The following is a 14,662-nucleotide window of genomic DNA, read 5'->3' as shown; positions in this document are numbered from 1 at the left end:
TCATATACTAAAATGGTGAAGGAGAAACAAAAAATACTTCCTCTGTTTCAAGATAAATGCTTAACATGCAGTTCAATACCTCCTCATGTATGTATGTATGTGTATGTATTTAACAGAGTCCGGTTTAATGTCAAAAATCAGAAGGGAAAAAAAAAAGGTCCGCTTCAGACCGGTTGAAATAAGAAATTGGGTCGAAGTTAATTTTCATATCATCAAATAGAAACACATGACATGACCATGTCATCTCGTTCTCGGCACCGCCTCCACCTCCGGCGGGTAAAATCGTGTTGATTTGGTTTCAATCAGTTTGATGTTGTTTCCCTAAACTCTTCTTCTCTCTTTAAATTCCAAGGAAGGAGAGCTTCGTGTGCATCTGATGATAGGTTCTCCAGAAAGAAAAGGGTCAGTTTTGTTTGATGGATTATAAAAATAATGCCTTTTTTTTTTTTTTATGTTTTAAATGTCGAAATGATAGGTTCTCGAGTTAGTTTAGTAGTGTTAGTCTTGGGTCAAGTAGCTCACCCAACTCCCAAATTTCACTGAGGCAGCTCCAGTAGCTGAGGTTGTAGAGATACCTATCCAACTTGCAGTCGTTGGTCAGGAAACAGTGCTTGGAAAGGTATGGAACCGTCTAATGAAAGATAGAGTTGGGATATTGGGTCTGTATGGTATGGGTGGAGTAGGCAAAACCACTCTTCTCACGCAGATCAACAATAAGTTTTCTGAAATAGCTGGGTTTGATGTTTTAAAATGGGTTCTCGTGTCTAGAGTTTCAGAGATCCGTAAAATTCAAGGAGGCATTGCAAAGAAGTTAGGCCTTGTGGACGAGGAATGGGACCAGAAAAACGAAAACCAGAGAGCTCTTAACATACACAATGTTCTTAAGAGGCGAAAATTTGTGTTGTTGTTGGATGATATATGGGAGAAAGTGAATATGCAAGCTGTTGGAGTCCCGTATCCAAGCAAGGAAATGGAAGTGTAGTGGAAAATGTCGTGGCCTACCACTGGCACTCAATGTCATCGGCGAAACTATGGCGTGCAAAAACACAGTACAAGAGTGGCTTCATGCAGTTGACCTTTTGACTTCATCTGCCACTAAATTTTCAGGCATGGAAGACGACATTCTTCCTATGTTAAAGTATAGCTATGGTAATTTAAACAAGGAGCAGGTGCAATCTTGTTTCCTATATTGCTCTCTATTTCCTGAAGATTACCAGATCGTCAAAGAGGATTTGATCAACTACTGGATATCTGAGGGATTCATAGATGAAAAGGAATGTCGTTATAAGGCAGTAAACCAAGGGTATGAGATACTCAATACCCTTATCCATGCTTGTTTATTGCTTGAAGAAGGAAATAACAAATCAGTAGTGAAAATGCATGATGTGGTATGTGAGATGGCCCTTTGGATAGCCTCTGATCTCGGGAAACAAAAAGAAAGATGGATTGTGCAAGCTGGTGTTGCGTTACTTGAAGTTCCGAAAGTCAAAAACTGGAAAAATGTGACAAGAATGTCGTTAATGGGAAATGATCTAGAAAATATATCTGAGAGTCCCAACTGTTCTGAACTTAGAACTCTATTCCTTCAAAGAAACTACAAATTAGTAACTATATCAGGTGAATTTTTCCAGTCTATGTCGAAGCTAGTTGTTTTGGATCTATCGTGGAATAGCAATCTGAGTGGAGTTCCAGACGAAATATCTGTGTTGATCTCCTTGAGATACCTCAACTACCCATTGCTTTACTAGAGTTGAAAACGCTAATACATCTGAATCTGAAATATACAAGGAGACTTGGCAGTATCACTGGGATATCGAGATTATCGAGTTTGAGAACATTGGGACTACTACATTCAAAAGTGTCTCTAGGTCTCAGCTTATTAGAGGAATTGCAGAGCTTGGAATGTTTAGAAGTTGTAACCACAGTGATCAGTTCAAATTTGGTCATGGAGCAATTGTTATATGCTCCGAGGCTGGTGAAATGTATTTAAGGGGTATCTATTAAAGGGATTCAGGAAGAATCACTCAGAGTGTTGACTTTGCCAACCATGGCTAATCTCTGTCTTCTCATGATATGGACGTGTGGAATGAGGGAGATAAAGATAGAACCAAATTTTCACAACTCCATGCTTCCCAAACCTCTCTTCTGTTGTCATAAGAGGGTGCGATGGTCTAAAGGATTTGACATGGTTGTTGTTTGCTCAAAACCGTACTTATTTAGAAGTTGATTCCTTAAAGAAACTAGAGGATATAATCAGCGAAGAGAAAGCCATGTGTACTGTTGCAAAGGAGGAGGAAGGTCTTAATACTCCATTTCAAAAACTAGAATATTTAGGCTTGAGAAATTTACCTACACTTAAGAGCATTTACTGGAGTCCTCTGCAATTTCCGCGTCTAAATTTGATTGTCATACAAGAAAATTGCCTAGAGCTCAGAAAGCTTCCATTGGATTCTACAAGTGGAGGTACAGGTGAAGAACTTGTCATTAAATACAAAGAGGAAAAATGGATGGAAAGGGTTGTGTGGGAAGACAAAGCAACTGAACTCCGTTTCTTACCTTCCTGCAAGCTGTGGAGGTAACTCCATGACCCAAAACTGGTTTTCAAAATCTTCCGGCGAAATATTTCTTTCAATGTTTCTATTGTTCTGTTCATCTCTTTCTTTTACCACTTTTATGTCGTTTAAGTGTTTCATTGGATTGTATATACACAATTAACCTTTTATATTGTCTCCCTCTGTTCCATGTTTTCTGGATTATTTTTTTTGAGTTTGATACCCAAATGTTCTGTGATGTCATCCAAGTATTTGTCAAATGGCCTGTTCGGAATGTTTCTACTAGTTTTGTCCTGGCTGGTTACTTTTGGCATAACTCAACTTGCAATAATTTCTTTTTCACTTCTGTGTTAGAATCTCAGAATTGTTGGTATTTCTAGTTTGCACTTCAACTATACCTGATCTCAGATTTGTCCTAAGAAGCATTATGAAATGATGCTGGTGTGGCAAGCCTGAAACGATTTCTCCTTAATTTTTCTCACTAATTGCAGACATTCAAACAACGAAATCTTCATTTCCTCTTATTATGGTGATTGTAATTTTTCATCTTAAAGTTTTTATAAGCATCTATAGGAATTGCTGTTAATGATTGTAGTTGTTGCATCACATATTTTTTTTTTGTGTTATTTAGTGTGTGAAATATTTTTGGATTTTTATGTTAGATTGTTTGAATGTGAGGTTGACTTGTTTCTTGCCGAGGTGAAGCTTGTTCCTAAGCCATATACTCACCAATCACCATATGATGGAATTTATGGTTTCGTTTTAGTCAATCCTGACTCAGGAGAGCAGATGCATAAGCCATAAGTAACTATCGTTATTCAAATCCGTTAGATAAGGTACTCATTTCAAGATCATAGCCTCAAATTCTCATCAGTCTTATATCATGAAACTCATTTGAAAAGAGATGTTTTATCAGGTTCTTGTGCTGATATACGCGGGAATTTCCAAAGTGAAGTTGATATACGCAGGAATACAAATGGAGTTGCCAAGGAGGTTCAGGTAATTTGTTGCTCGAATGAATCTAATGTTCTGTATCAAGCAGCGATAATATGTATGTGTATGTTTTGCAGTATTCAAGGGAAAAGGAACGCAAAATCCATAAAATGGTACTCTTTAAGACATTTCTACAAGACTTCAACTTTTGTGTGTTGTCGTTTTTTCCATAGAAATTTCTACTATATTATAAGAATAATGGGAAATGTCATAATCGTGGAAAAGTCTAAATATTCTCATCAATTATGCATACAGTAACATCTTTTGTGGTTGAGAAAATCGATTATACTTCCCTATCTCCTCTGTTCACACTTTCGAATATTTGTCACTCTCTCGATTTGGTTTCCAGTTATTCCTCTCTGAATCTCTCTTTTCTCTTTCTTTCCAGCAATGGGAGGTTGTTGCTCGGTCTCGTTGCCATGTGATCAAGTCGTGAATCAAGTCTCTCAATGGTTAGGCCTCAGGGTAGGTTATATTCACAACCTCGCAGAGAATCTAGCGTCTCTCAAGAGAACCATGGGACGACTCAAGGCAAAGCAAGAAGATGTGGAAGGAAGGGTACGCAGAGAAGAGTTCACAGGGCGTCATAAAAGGCTTTCTCAAGTCCACGTATGGCTTACAAATGTCCTGACCGTCGAGAAAAAATTCAGTGATCTGCTTAGCACTATGGACATTGAGCTTCAAAGGTTGTGTCTCTTTGGATATTGCTCTAAAAATGTGAAAATAAGCTATGTTTATGGGAAGAGGGTTATCCTGATGTTGAAGGAGATTGAGAGTCTTATTTCTCAAGGAGATTTTGATACGGTGACTGCTGCCACTTCGATAGCTGAGATTCAAGAGGTGCCTATTCAACCTACAATCGTTGGTCAGGAAACAATGCTGGAAAGGGTATGCAACCGTCTCATGGAAGACGGAGTCGAGGTTGTGGGTCTTTATGGCATGGGTGGAGTTGGCAAAACCACCCTTCTCACACAAATCAACAACAAGTTTCCTAAAAAATGTAGCGGATTTGGGATTGTGATATGGGTTGGGGTGTCTAGAACTCCGGAGATCCATAGGATTCAAGGAGACATCGGCAAAAGACTAGGCTTTGTGGGGGAAGAGTGGGATAATAAAAATGAAGACCAGAGAGCTCTTGACATACACAAAGTTCTTCAGAGACAAAAATTTGTGTTGTTGTTGGATGATATATGGGAGAAAGTTGATTTAAAAGCTCTCGGAGTCCCTTATCCAAGCAGACAAAATGGATGCAAAGTAGTGTTAACCACTCGTTCAAGAGATGTGTGTGGGCGTATGGGGGATGATGACCCGATGGAAGTCAGTTGTCTAGAACCCGACGAAGCATGGGAATTGTTCCAAATGAAAGTTGGAAAAAACACATTAAAAGGCCATCCAGACATTCCTGAACTAGCAAGAAAAGTCGCTGGAAAATGCCGTGGCCTACCTTTAGCACTTAGTGTCATTGGCGAGACCATGGCATGCAAAAGGATGGTACAAGAATGGCGTAATGCAGTTGACGTTTTGAGTTCATATGCTGCAGAAGTTTCTGGTATGGAAGACCAAGTTCTTTCAATTCTAATGTATAGCTATGATAATATAAACAAGGAGCATGTGCAATCATGTTTCCTGTATTGCTCTTTGTTTCCTGAAAATTATCGTATGGAGAGAGGTTGATAGACTATTGGATATGTGAGGGATTCATAGATGAAAATGAAAGTAGAGAAAGAGAACTAAGACAAGGTTATGAGATAATTGGTATCCTTGTCCGTGCATGTTTGTTGGAGGAGGAAGCAATCAATAAAGAACAAGTGAAAATGCATGATGTGGTTAGGGAGATGGCTCTATGGATAGCATCTGATCTTGGGGAACATAAAGAACAGTGTATTGTGCAAGCCGGTGTTGGGTTACGTGAAGTACCGAAGGTCAAGAACTGGAGTTCTGTGAGAAGGATGTCGCTGATGGAAAATGAGCTTGAAACGATATCTGGCAGTCCTGAATGTCAGGAACTTACAACTTTGTTCCTTCAGAAAAACGATTCATTGCTACATATCTCGGATGAATTCTCCCGGTGTATCCCAATGCTAGTGGTTTTGGATCTATCAGGCAATTCACGTCTCCGGGAATTGCCAAAATATATATCTAAGTTGGTCTCCTTGCGCTATCTTGACTTGTCATGGACATACATGAAGCGGCTATCTGTTGGTTTACTAGAGTTGAAAAAGCTCAGATATTTGAGACTGGATTACATGAAGAGACTTAAGAGTGTTTCAGGGATATCAAGTTTGTCAAGTTTGAGGAAATTGCAGCTTTTACAGTCTAAAATGTCGCTAGACGTGAGCTTAGTGGAGGAGTTGCAGATCTTGGAACATTTAGAAGTTCTAAACACAAGTATCAAGTCGAGCTTGGTTGGGGAGAAGTTAGTAAATGCTCCCAGGTTGGTTCAATGTCTTCAAATTGTAGTACTTAGAGGGATTCAGGAAGAATCATCCGGAGTATTGACTTTGCCAGCTATGGATAATCTCCGTAAAGTCATCATAAGGAAGTGTGGAATGTGGGAGATAAAGATAGAGAGGACAACTTTATCATGGAACAGAAGTCCCACAGCTCAATGCTTTTCCAACCTCTCTACTGTGCATATAAGTAGCTGCGATGGTCTGAAAGATTTGACGTGGTTGTTGTTCGCTCCTAACCTCACTAGTCTCGAGGTTCTGGACTCGGTACTAGTAGAAGGAATAATAAGCCAAGAGAAAGCTATGACTATGAGTTTTACCATTCCGTTTCAGAAACTAGAGAGTCTACGCCTACACAATTTAGCGATGTTGAGGAACATCTACTGGCAACCTCTGCCTTTTCCATGTCTAAAGACGATCCACGTAACGCAGTGTCCTGAGCTAAGAAAGCTTCCGTCGGATTCTAAAAGTGTCATGAGGGTTGAAGAACTTGTCATTAAATACCAAGAGGAAGAATGGTATGAACGTGTTGAATGGGACGATGAAGGCACTAGACTCCGTTTCTTACCTTCCTTCAAGTTCTTTGGACCTGAATGGCAAGTTATGTATGTGCGGTAGCGATTTTAATGAATGATTCAAATTTTGCGATTGAGAAAGTTGTTTTGATAAAGGAGTGTAGTTAGGCATTGCTCTCTAATGGATTATGTCCAATAAAATTCATTGTAATGTAAAGCAACGCAAATTTAACTTCATTATATAAAAAATGAAGGATCGCAGTAGATATTATATCAGAACAGTTTGAAAATATGATTGCAATTTTACTAATTTGGAACTGTTGCACATTGCAAAGATAGAATAAGAGCAACAAATGAATGTACAAAAACGGATATTTTCAATGTTTCAACTATTCTGAGTCTATTTCATCTGGACGATCCCAGCGCTAATAAGTTTTTGAATCTTGTTCATAGCCATTGGATTTTGCATTTGTCTCTGTGCTGCGCTCGGGTTCTCTTGAATATCGGTCAGTACCTGTTTGTAAAAGAAAAGTTTTAGAGAGGCATACTAACATGCAGACTCGAACCAATACCTAAAGACAAATTCAGATTCTTGGATCTATCTACATATCTCACAAAGAGTAGCATTGGTAATGAGAAACTCGATTCAAACAAAAAGTTGCATCAGACATTTGACAATTTTACGTGTTGGAAGATAGAGTTTGTTGCTTTACCTGTCTCATTACAGGATCAGTGAGGATGTTCTGGATTTCTGGGTCTTGCATCCCCTTTGCCTACACAAAAGAAAAGAGAATTCCAAGTTTATTTCCCTGGTTCTCTTTAATGATAAATGGGGAAGAAAAAAAAAAGTTCATGAGAAGTATCAGAATGTAACCTGTCTCTCTTTCAATTCCAGAGGGGTAAGGTCACCTCGATTAGCCTTGTTAATCTGTTGCACACATCTGCAGAACAGATTTGAACAACATTTAGCAAATTTATGGTAACAGATAGAAAGTTAATAATCTCTGTGTATCTGTGAATATTACCTACTAACACCGTCGAGAAGTTCCTGATTATTGGGATCATGCTTGAGACCCTCTTGGTGTGTTTTCATCGCATCCTGATACTCTTTCAAGAAGAATTGAACTGCAGCTTTGCTGCTGTATCCTTTAGAGAAGGTTGGATCAATCTCAATACACTTTTCTGCATCCTTTTGTCCATCAGCCATTGCACCTAGCTTAATGTAAGACGCAGCTCGGTTGCTATATGCCTAACAAAGAGTGCAAAAAAGTAGGAAGTTACTCAAAACAGTCAAAATAAAGAATCATTGTAGAAGACCATGAATGAGATGAAATGGCTTACTTTTGGGTCTTTTGGGTTCCTTTTGATTGCTTCAGTGTAATGTTTTATAGCATCAGGATACTTCTGCTCCTTGAAAAAATCATTACCTGTATTAAAAGCACCATATCAGCAGCAGTAAAAAATGCTAACTCTTTCTTGCTTTCGCAGCTCTACTATAAGCTTTCTTTCCCCCACACTGACAAAATAAGTTTCAAAAATCAAACACCTTTTTCACGCTCTTCATCACCGATCTTGGGATCGAAATACTCCTTCTGCTCCCACTCTTTCTTAGCTCGTTCTGCCTCTTTCAGTCTCTCCAATGTATCAGAGTTTCGATGCTCTGTAAGAGCTTTCTGGAAAGCTTCAATTGCAGGTTCATAATCTTTCGAGCAATTCACCATCTTGGTCAAAGCAGTCCCTTTCCTAGTCAAAGCTTTAGCTACCATCTTGTAATCTGTACTAAGCTCTCTACCCCTTTCCACTGCCTCGTCACAATCCTTAATGCACTCATCGTACTGGAAATCAAAAACACATTGACATTTTAAAAACTAATCACCATTGTCCCTCAATACCAAAGCAAAATCATCATTCTAGCCCTATCATCAACATAAAGAAAAAGAACAAAAGAGAGCGCTATTTGTGATACATACCTCTCCCAATTCAAGATAAACAGCAGCACGATTTGTGATATATGAGATATCTTCATCATCAATCTCAATGGCTTTACAATAATGCTCAATGGCAACTGCGAAGTCCTTCTTCGTGAACGCAGCATTCCCAAGCTCGTTCTCCTTTTTGGCTCTCTCTTTCTTGTAAACAGACGCCTCCGCATCAGCCAATCCCGATTTCAACTCCTCGTTCGTCGGATCGATATCTAAACCATTCTTGTAAGCCGTTACAGCCAAATCGAAGTGGTTTAACCCTAGGAGAGCAGCTCCGAAACGGATGTAACCTTTAGGCCAGTGAGGTTTGAGTTTAATTGTCTCATTCGCGTCGGAGAGAGCATTGGCGTACAGGTGAAGTGAAGCGTGAGCAGCGGAACGGTTAGAGTAGAGGACGTGATTGGTTGGAGAAAGATCGATGGCTTCGGTGAAGTGAAGTATAGCGGAGGTGAAGTCACCGGAAGAGAAAGAAGCGTTTCCTTTAGCTCTAGCTTCTTCCGCCATGGTTGAATTGAATCTGAGATCACTCTCTTTGGAGCTTTCTTGGGAGAGACAGAACTGGGAAAATAGATTTTATACAAAGACTCTTGTTTTGGGGACTGTTTGGGTATGAGACTAGAGTTTGTTATATTATATCTGGGTTTACTATTATCCTCGTTGCGTTTAATTGTGTGAGATTACTGAGAAACGGTGTCGTTTTCTTATCTTGTTGTGGCGACTCCGGTTATTAGTTTCCGGTTCAATTGTTTAGAGTTTCATTTCTCCGGTTCGATTTTTTTTTTTTTTTTTTTTTTTTTTAATTTTCGTAGTGAAAAGCTCTTGAATTGATACATCTTGAGCTTATTGACCAAGCTGATCAAAGAAAAGATGTTGAAGAGACTAATTAAGCGTAATTAAGCAAAACCGTAATATAATCAAATTTCGCTTTGCTTTTTCAAGCTGACTTGGGATATATATAGTCATTGTGACATTGAAATGGTCATAAGACGTATAATACAGTATGATTCTTTTGGCGGTCTTTAATATTGTCTTCCCCGTATCATCCATATATATCCCTCGTTTTGGATCCAAACTCATAGGAATCATCAATGCATATTATATCCTCGACATTAGTCCTTAGCATGCATTTAGAGTACTATGCATCTGATTTTCGTTTTCATTAGCCTGCATTTAGAGTATGCATCTGGTGAATACATTATGATATATGTGGATCCCTGCGATGCATTTCTTAATCATTTTTTTTAATGTTTCGATTAAAACTTAATTAAATATTCATTTTAAATCCTCGATCCTAATTAACTCTATCAGGAATACAAAAAGGAAAATCAAGGTTAGAACGTATCACTGCAGGAGAATTGTAGTACACTAAAAAAACGGTGACTCATTCTGTAAAGCTCATAACAATTTACAAAGCCAAATTCTAGAACTAGGACACATGCATGTAAACCAGTGGTATTCTGAGATATTAAAGTCTTTTTGTTTGGTACTTCTGATGGGGTTAGCTAGTTATTGATGAGAAAGAAACATTCAAATGCTTTTCATTAAAATGAATATCTAGTTTAAGCAAATTTTGATTAAAAAAATTAAAGTATGCTTTTAGAAGATTCAAAAACATATTTGGTGAGATTTCATATATCATGATGTAGATTACCTATCGAGCTTAACACGACGATCAGCACGAGAGCGATGAAGCTAAAAACATTTACACCTTTTTCTACTTTGCTTGATTTGTCTTTTCTTTCTTTGCATAATGGAATGCATTTTGAACATAATCATCCAATTGTTATATGTACTGTAGTTCTCTTCAAGAAAGAAAAATTAATAGGTAGTTCGAAAAATAGGCATGTGGACTGTTAATTAGGAATGCGAGAACGGAAGGTGTAAATGTTGCTATTTTTGATATATAGCTTAAAACCAAAAATCCCAAAATGAAAAAAAAAAAATTAGATTAAAAAAACAATTTAAAAATTCCATAGCCTAAATTGCAACAACAGATTACAAAATCAAGGCTTATATATTTTCAATACACTTAAATTAGAACATAAATAAATGTCGGTGTGTATATATAGACACATCATGCTTAATTAGATCTTAGAAACATATTTTATTAATCTTTTGTTTTTGATATTTTATTTTCTTAATCTTTTGGTGCCCTCTTTATTTTAATATGAGTCTCTTTTAAATTTGTGTTCATTTCTTTATCTTATGGTTACTACTAAAATTCGTATTATTGTTCCGAAGACATATAAACCAAAATGCAATCATATCGCCCATTTCCATTTACATCTTACATTTTCAAAAGCATATACTAAACGAAAATATAATAAATGTAACTTCTAATAATTAGACACACGCCTTGAGCAGGCCAACTGTGAAATCATGAGGGTCGGTGTGCATATTGTTTTTGTAAAATGGTTGACTTTTACAGTCATACATACTGATACTGTCAACTCAAAAGATAATTCATTTGTTTCTTAAATTTCATATATATATAGTGTATGTGTATATGTTGACAAAAAATATCATATATATATACCATATGCTTGCTGATATGTTCCAAAATCGTTCCTATAAATCAAAAAAATAGTTCCGTTCCAAAGTTTTAAATTTTCAGATATCTAATTGTCAATCGGTTTAATGTTTCTACTCTTGAATTGGGCAAAAAATTATAATCAATTCAAAACTATTTAAAGGTCATTATTAGTTATGTTTGTTGAGTTAGTATTCGTCGAATTGGAGATCATCCAGTAAATTTTCTTATTTAATGATTCATATGGCATGAAATAATTAGTCGTTTGGTGCATGGTATAGTGATTAAAGCCATGCATTTAAACTATTGTTACGTCTAATAATTAATGATAATTAGCTTACTAATTATTAGGAATTTTAGAAAAAAATGGGCAATTAGTTCTTAGATTTTATGTGCGTTTTTATTTATTACATATATAAATTGTGCATGGTGGGCCTAAATATTATTTACTGGGACAGAGTATACTTAAAACATAAATTTTCTATAAATTATTTCAAACTCTAATACCACAACAGATATATATATATATATATATATATATATATATACATATATATTCAAAGTTTCTTCTTTAATTACTAACATACAGTATTAATTTTGACCCTCATAACAAAAAAAAAATTATTGAAAATAATTCAGAATTAGGACACCATTTTATTTGTTTGCATCACTAGTTACACATACAATAGAAAATTGTTGGGTATAATTTTATTACTTTTGCCCAAACAAAAATAACCATAATTATTGATTAAAAAAACGTCATAGTGGAATTACTTAATCCGGCCTCGTTTTGGCATGGCAATAACGCCATAATTGATCAGTTCCATGGATCGATCTAGGTTTTTTTTTTTTTTCAAGATTTACACTTGATCTGATTTCAGTTCTGGGGCCATTCCTGTCAGCTTGCATGCTACCAATTTTTTTTGAATATAGACATACATAAGGAATTGGTCTGACCAGCCTCAACTCTATAAGAAAATTGGTCAAATACTCAAATATATATGAATCGGATCTGATTCATCTGAAGTTGAGTTTTTTCTTTTTCTTTAAAAACTAAAATAATCGGCTCAATCTAATTCCCTAGAAGTCTAAAACTAACGAGACCAATTTGACACACTGACCTTTGACTAGCTAGCTGTTCTGCCTGTACATCATCACTATTGGTAACTGTAAGATCAAACCAAACATTAAGTAGGATGGTAGAATCTTTCACAAGTGTTTTCACATGTAACAAGTTTTTCTCATGGGACAAGAAACTGACAAAAGGAACAAACTTTCCCACGTGGTTTAATTCTTAGGGCTTCTCGTAATGATTAGGGTTATGGGACAAGTTGTGAAGAAATATGTATTCTCATCAAATGGATTTACAACACGACTCATGCGTAAATTCTCTCTAGAGCCCTAGAACTAAAGAAAGCCTTCGACTTGGACCGTTCATTAGTTTCGATCATATACTATATATATATATATTAAATTATTTTCTTAGGCCTTAATTACTTAATGTGTCATGATGATCATTGTTGGTTCTAAGATAATACAGTATATTGTAGCAGGCCGGAAAAATTTAGAACTCAATATTTTCTATTTTTATAAGAAAATGTATGCCTCCTTGGCCCATGCGTATATAGGATAGTATAATTAGCTGTCTCAAGGTTTTTATACACTCAATTGAAAATGTTAAACATAAATCCAATTTTTATTTAAAAGAGAAAAAAACTATCAGTTTATCTATTCATGGAGATTCTTCTTCTAGAATCCCGAATTATTATTTATACATAGTGGTAACTTGCAATTTCAGCAGGATCTATGTGAAAACTAAAAAGTATTATATGAACCATTCTGTGGGTTAATTGTAACGTATAATTTTGGATTCTACAAGTAAGGAAAATATTATTTTATTCTTATTTTAATATCCAAAAAATGTTAGGTGGTCCAATGAGAGCTCACCATTCACCAATCCAATACTGATAATTAGTATATTTAACAAAAGATTTGATTAATGAAACTGTCATTTATGCCTCAATTCCGACCATTATATTCTAGTAATCAACTAGAGAACTAGAAACACTTAATTTTTAGTATGCAACATTTGCTTAAGAACTGGTTGGTACTATGGCATGGGGAGAATGCAGATATTTTAACAGTCTTTTCTTATTACATACTCATGTAAGACGAGAATTTGTATTCAGAGTCATTCTAATATATACTTACTAACAAAAGCATCGTGTCCCACATCTTTATTTGATTGACCATGGTTTTGTCATTTTGCAACCAACATTTTTTAACCAAAAAAAAAAACAGAGATCGAAGGATCATAGAAAATATAGACACCACAGAATATATATATGGTTTTGCATACGAATATTAAATAAGAAAAGTATAGAATAATAATTATAATGTAATCTCAATATCAAATAGGTAATGGACAAGAGGCGAAGTGGGACCAAAAACGACACTTTTGGGATCACGGTCTTTACTTTTGCTTCACTTCTATGCTTCGTTTCAACAACACACAAAAGCAAAAAAGAAATATATTAAACGAAATCTATTTCCAATTTCCTCTCTACTACTTTTTTTTTTTTGTAATTCTTTGTTGTAGTTTATGTATGTGTGACTTTTTTAGACACCAAATCTTTGCCCTGAAGTCCCTACCATCAGCCGCATAACCATCCGATTTTTGATGAACTTACCTAAACACAAACTATATATACCTACATTCTAAATATAACTTACCTAATATGTATTTTAAAAACATTATCCTGTTAGTTGGTTAGTTAATTAGTAAAATGATTACACGATATTGATATAATAGGGGTCGGTTAAAGAAAAAACTGATATAGTTAATATATAGGGAAATCATTTTTGTTTGTTATATCTATCATCGTTTCAAATATATATATGAATGTAATGTGACGATGGTTGGAAAATATTTTGGCATCTGGCCTTTTCGATAATGGGATTAAATCCTTAGAGAATGATCAGAATCAGACTTGCAAATACATTACAGTCACGGATTAGTGTTAGAACATTCTAGAAGGAGTATATATATGCAAGAAAAATATGTTTGATAAGTCAGCAAATACAAAGTTCGCATAAATTTTCTAAATTGGGGATAGAAATTAAAGTATATAGATGTATACTGTTCAATTCACATATTGATAATAATCACATGCATATATATAGAAGTTTTTTACTTGAAGCAAGTGATGATGGGTTAAAGTCACGAATTTTTTTAATGGATTTTTCATGTGGGATATGAATTTCTTGATTTTTGTTGTTGTTGTTATTAACACCTTTACTATTATCTCTTTATAGATTGCTAAACGTTTTAAATGATAAAAAACAAAACTATGAGTTAGTTATAAAAAACAAAAATAAAGTTTTGGAGTACTCGACCAATTTATTATGATAACTCGCGAAGAAGCAAAATTCGTTTGTGTTATTTAAAAAAGAAAGAAGATCATCATATTTAAGTTACAAAATGACATTATTCACTGTAAGATCAAGTAAACAAAATTAAAAGCCAAAAAAAAAAAAAAAACGGAAAATAAAGAAGAGAACGGTATAACGGATGGGGTCCATGTGACCAACCGGCCTGCCAACAGCAAAATCATCGATGGCTCACTCCACGCCGGACCAC

At 35.7% G+C, this 14,662-nt stretch overlaps 1 protein-coding gene and 2 pseudogenes across 3 annotated transcripts; 2 read left to right on the top strand and 1 right to left on the bottom strand.

Annotated features, from left to right (window-relative positions):
* Positions 1-12: 12 nt before the first annotated feature.
* Positions 13-3,380, top strand: LOC109132205 (disease resistance protein RPS5 pseudogene; annotated as a pseudogene). Its single transcript, XR_015587618.1, has 3 exons — positions 13-87; positions 518-2,575; positions 3,258-3,380. The product of XR_015587618.1 is annotated as a disease resistance protein RPS5 pseudogene (transcript).
* An 83-nt stretch (positions 3,381-3,463) lies between these two features.
* Positions 3,464-6,800, top strand: LOC104771196 (disease resistance protein SUMM2 pseudogene; annotated as a pseudogene). Its single transcript, XR_015588910.1, has 3 exons — positions 3,464-3,551; positions 3,623-3,658; positions 3,934-6,800. The product of XR_015588910.1 is annotated as a disease resistance protein SUMM2 pseudogene (transcript).
* Positions 6,793-9,092, bottom strand: LOC104771226 (hsp70-Hsp90 organizing protein 1). Its single transcript, XM_010495723.3, has 7 exons — positions 8,481-9,092; positions 8,057-8,345; positions 7,852-7,937; positions 7,536-7,759; positions 7,385-7,451; positions 7,224-7,283; positions 6,793-7,024 (listed from the first exon to the last, which is right to left on the bottom strand). Exons 1-7 carry the CDS (start codon positions 8,994-8,996, stop codon positions 6,911-6,913), a joined length of 1,356 nt encoding a protein of 451 aa, XP_010494025.2. The 5' UTR covers positions 8,997-9,092; the 3' UTR covers positions 6,793-6,910.
* Between the last annotated feature and the right edge of the window lie 5,570 nt (positions 9,093-14,662).

The sequence above is a fragment of the Camelina sativa genome, chromosome 3 (assembly GCF_030686135.1).
Source record: "Camelina sativa cultivar CO46 ecotype springtype chromosome 3, ASM3068613v1".
NCBI classification, from domain to species: Eukaryota; Viridiplantae; Streptophyta; class Magnoliopsida; order Brassicales; family Brassicaceae; genus Camelina; species Camelina sativa.
The sequence above is the reverse complement of the archived record's forward strand: the minus strand, read 5'-3'. Positions and strand labels throughout refer to the sequence as shown.